The 5,077-nt window shown below is 42.0% G+C and overlaps 1 protein-coding gene across 1 annotated transcript in view; it reads left to right on the forward strand.

The window, feature by feature from the left end:
* Positions 1–5,077, forward strand: part of fam135b (family with sequence similarity 135 member B) — a gene marked incomplete in the record, with an annotated part of 86,586 nt that overhangs the window by 18,990 nt on the left and 62,519 nt on the right. The window contains 2 exon segments of the mRNA XM_014027924.1: positions 1,081–1,177; positions 4,346–4,425. Of these exon segments, the coding sequence (XP_013883378.1) occupies positions 1,101–1,177; positions 4,346–4,425 (157 nt within the window).

Genomic DNA, 5,077 nt, shown 5'->3' on the forward strand with positions numbered 1-5,077 from the left:
AGATAGAAGAGTTTGTTGAATCTGACGTGACATGTTCGTACGAACCCTTTGTACGAACAAAAGTAAGAGAAATTTAGGATAAGAATATGAACATGTTCTTGCTTGAGCCCCATTGAATCTAAATAAAAGTAAAACAAGCCATCAGCTTTGGTTAAAACATTTCTCCTGACAGTCTTGGTCCTCTGGCTTTATACAGCTGTTCTGCTGTCAGAAATTTGGGTTTCATTTTTAATAATGCTTTWAAATTGGACAACTCAGACCTATTACCAAGGTGAAGTCCTGTGGGYGTTTTTTATTTGTTTAATTTAGTGGTTATGTGAATTTATTTGTTACTTCATGCATTTTCCAGTTTTTCTTTTTCTGTGATCCATGTTTTATGTTAAGTTCAGATACTTTTCTGTTTGTTTCTATTTTATTAGATCAATTCTTGATCCCTTAGTGTTCATCAGTTTCTTGCCTCTCACCAATTTTTGGTTAACAGTCTCAGGTGTTGTCTATCTCCACTCTTCCTCTGTGTATTTAACATGTCATCACTTCCCCAGCAGACCTTTGCACTGGTTTCCCATGTGCCTCAGTCGTCCTCTTTGTGTTGTTTTGTGACCAGTGYACCTCCTGTTTTGTATGTTTTACTGACTTGTCACTTTTTGCTTTGTTTGTCTTTATTTAGATTTTTCAAGTGTTGAGTTCGTCTGCATTATGTCCACTGACAGATGAGGATGTTTTTATCTTTTTTTTGGTTGAGAGTTTTTCCTTTTGGATGTCATTAYACACTTTATTCTAGAATATGAGGCAAATTTAACAACATGTATTCATGTTTGACATCATGACATCACGTCAAACAAGAGAAGCAATCYTATATACTGTAGCTCATAGAAAAACTGCTGCTGCACACTTTTGTTCTTATATTATTTAATCAATGAGTCATGAACTGTCTGATATTTTGACAAAAATGCCTTTTCAGTCATTGTTGGACTGAATGAGTCACATTACAATAGAAAACAGCAGGAAAAAAACAAAAGAACTAGTTTTAAATGTTTCACCATTTATTATGCCTTATTTACTGTTCTTTCTTTTTTTCAGGTGATGAGTGGGATTATATCATGTCTGAGGTCCAAGCAACACTGGATTTTTCTCTAGAATTGCACAAGTTTCACAATGTGGACCTTTTTCAGAGAGGGTAAGCAGATTATACCTGTTGTATATAAATGCATCTGAAATTCAAAACGATGAGTCGAATTTAAAAAYAAARTCAAAGGCCTAGAATTCCTTGCAGAAATGTATCTTACCTGACTTTTTTTGAGTTTTTGACTAAGAACATTATTTTATGTTTTGTACACATACACAGTAAAAATCCTCAGATCATAATAGCTAGAATTTGAAAAAAAAAAAAGCAAAAGAAAACAAGCGACAAGGAAACAGCGCAAAACAAAAGAAAAACACAAACATTTGGGTTTGCCTATCGTGGCCAAGAATCTACTAATAACAAAAAAAAAAAAAAGAAAGGAATCCTTTAAATCCACTCTACTCTTAACTGTTTTATATATTCAATCCAACCCTCCCATTTTTTTCTAAAAGTATTTATGTCTCACTTTTGCTACCTGTGCTTATCACTGTGGAACCCATGTGAATCACAGGTCAAAATGTGTTTTAGTAAAAGATCAATTCATTGATTTATATAGCGCTTACCAACAGCCAACTAAGGTGACAAAAGCTCTTTACAGTAAAAAGTGTCCTGATGCATCTCAGTMATCCAGTTAGAAAAAATCAAAAATCAAAAATAAGTAGGTCCTCTGGATGGTTCTTCTTTAATGAAACTTTTCGTCTCTCCTTCAAGAGACTTCTTCAGTCTGAGTTTCAGGTGAACTCAGCACTGCCTCCACCTTTCCCTCTTTGTGACACCAACACAAAGAGGGAAATAGAGACAAAAACAAGGGGACATTGAACCCCCGCTTGCGTTCACTACATTCACATAACACGACACGGGTCAGGTGATGGGACACATGACCCTCTATCCATCCATCCATCCATCCATCCATTTTCTTCCGCCTATCCGGGGTCGGGTCGCGGGGGCAGCAGCTTCAGAAGGGAGGCCCAGACCTCCCTCTCTCCAGCCACTTCTTCCAGCTCCTCCGGGGGAACCCCAAGGTGTTCCCAGGCCAGCCGAGAGACATAGTCCCTCCAGCGTGTCCTGGGTCTTCCTCGGGGCCTCCTCCCGGTGGGATGTGCCCGGAACACCTCACCAGGGAGGCGTCCAGGAGGCATCCTTACCAGATGCCCGAGCCACCTCAACTGGCTCCTCTCGACGTGGAGGAGCAGCGGATCTACTCTAAGTCCCTCCCGGATGACTGAGCTTCTCACCCTATCTCTAAGGGAGAGCCCAGCCATCCTGCGGAGGAAACCCATTTCGGCCGCTTGTATCCGGGACCTCGTTCTTTCGGTCATGACCCAAAGCTCATGACCATAGATGAGGGTAGGAACGTAGATCGACCGGTAAATCGAGAGCTTCGCTTTCTGACTCAGCTCTCTCTTCACCACAACGGACCGGTACAGCGCCCGCTTTACAGCAGACGCTGCGCCAATCCGCCTGTCGATCTCCCGCTCCGTTCTTCCCCCATTCGTGAACAAGATCCCCAGATACTTAAACTCCTCCACTTGAGACAGGGCGACCCCCCTGACCCGGAGAAGGCACTCTGCCCTTTTCCGGCTGAAGACCATGGCCTCGGATTTGGAGGCACTGAGCTTCATCCCAGCCGCTTCACACTCGGCCACGAACCGCTCCAGCGAGAGCTGCAGAACTCGTTCCGATGAAGCCAACAGGACCACATCATCTGCAAAAACAAAGATGCGATCCTAAGGCCACCAAAACGGATCCCCTCAACACCTCGGCTGCGCCTAGAAATTCTGTCCATGAAAGTAATGAACAGAATCKGTGACAAAGGGCAGCCTTGGCGGAGTCCAACTCTCACCGGAAACGAGCCCGACTTACTGCCGGCAATGCGAACCAGACTCTGACACCGGTCGTACAAGGACCTGACAGCCCGTATCAAAGGGCCCGGTACCCCATACTCCCGGAGAACCCCCCACAAGGCCCACCTTGGGACACGGTCGAACGCCTTCTCCAAGTCCACAAAACACATGTAGACAGGTTGGGCGAACTCCCATGCACCCTCCAGGACCCTGYTGAGGGTGTAGAGCTGGTCCAGTGTTCCACGACCAGGACGAAAACCACACTGCTCTGACCCTCTATGAACAATATAACTAATAAAGCCTATTGTTAGGCGATGACCCTCTTTTGCATGTGACTAACCTGTTTGTCCATGTGGAGGCAGTGCTTATAAGGCTGAGTTCACCTGAAACTCATCAGACTGAAGAAGTCTCTTGGAGGAGAGACGAAACGTTTCACTAAAGAAGAACCCATCCAGAGGACCTAATGATTTTTTTCTTTTCGATTACAGGAAAAAGAACAAACTAGAGGGAGTTTGCTTCAGAGTCTGGGTCCTGCCACTGAAAAGGCCCAGTCACCCCTGATGCTTTAGCCTTGTTCTTGCAAGATCTAATAAAATTGATTTGATGACCTCAGGGATCTCCCATGCACAGTTAGACTTAAAAATCCAAATAAATATGGGCGGGGGCATGCTGAAAGCATGCTTGATGTTCTCAGAACTCAACACACAAATCCAGAAATCACACATGCACAGTGGGCAAAACCACTCATTTCTACTGCAACAGGAAGCTTTTCATTCAACACAATGTCATTTCTTCTCAAAATGGCACCTTGTTTTCAGATGACACACTCAAACCATCAGATGAACACTGATGAACTCAATGTAAAACACTGTGACCTTTTCTCCCTTCMTCATGACTTTAACCTGTTTTTGTTCAGCATTTCACTCATGTACTACCAACAGTTTATACATAAGTGTGCGTACTGAGATGATCCAACATGGCTTGTTCTTTCTAAACAGACATCCCCTTAACATATATGAGGTTTTTGTAGATGGCAACAGTAATATTTCTTTGACCTTTCATTTTGAGTGGTAAAACCAAATTGTCACTGGGGATTAAACCCCAGTCTCCAAATGCAACACGTGAATGCTCACTAATCTGATGTTTAAAGACTTGAGGCTGATGGGGTGGAGGGCATAAATATTTTGCCCCTATAAATGGTGGATATACTTTCTTATCTTTATATCACTTAAAAGTATAGTTCCCTCAGTTTATTTATTGTGGGGTACAATCTTTATTTTTCATAACTGTAGGGKGTCCAGACCCCACACTTTCTCATGGAAAATTCCCATGTGTCTTTTTACATTTGTCTTTGTTGTTCTGTGTTTTGTTGCATTAGGTTTTATCAGATTAGAGCAGGACTGCAGGTCTCACCTCGAGTTCCCCATAAGTTGACAGTGACAACGCAAAACCATACAGGTGAGAGCGAATTCTTGTTGCTTTCCCACACACAGAATCATTTTTAATATTCTTGCCTTTGGTCTGTAATTTATTGTGCTTGTTTTGGTCATTTTTAGAGATTCACCAAGTCAGGTTTTGTGTGTCGATAACGGKTTTCTTTCAGTGAGCTAACCTCTACAAACTCATGCATTTATCTGTTGACTTAAAGAAATACATTTATAGTGGTTTGTGTGATCAGTACTTTGTTGTTGTTTTAACACTGTAAAAAATGGCAGTGTTAAAACACCATTAATATTTTCTCATTTGTGTTCCTTTCCATTTACACTTACATGAGCAAATGCATTTCATTTTGGTCATGGTCTGACTAAGCATTAGTTCATCTCTTCTGAGGAAACTTTGTTTGGTATTCCAAACAAATGATGCGCTAGGGCAGTGTTTCCCAAAGTTGGGGTCGGGACCCAAAGTGGGGTCCCGAAACATCAAGGTGGGGTCCTGAAAAGATTTTCTGAATTAATTACATTTTTGCCTTAGTTGTTACAAAGGAGTGAGGATAGTCAAAAGGAAAAAAATTGTATAGGTCCTCTGGATGGGTTCTTCTTTGATGAAACGAGTGAGGTTAGTATATTTAAAATGGATAAATGTCGGATAAAAAACTATATCCATATTTAGT

The sequence above is a fragment of the Austrofundulus limnaeus genome, unplaced genomic scaffold (genome assembly GCF_001266775.1).
Source record: "Austrofundulus limnaeus strain Quisiro unplaced genomic scaffold, Austrofundulus_limnaeus-1.0 Scaffold699, whole genome shotgun sequence".
Taxonomy (NCBI): domain Eukaryota; kingdom Metazoa; phylum Chordata; class Actinopteri; order Cyprinodontiformes; family Rivulidae; genus Austrofundulus; species Austrofundulus limnaeus.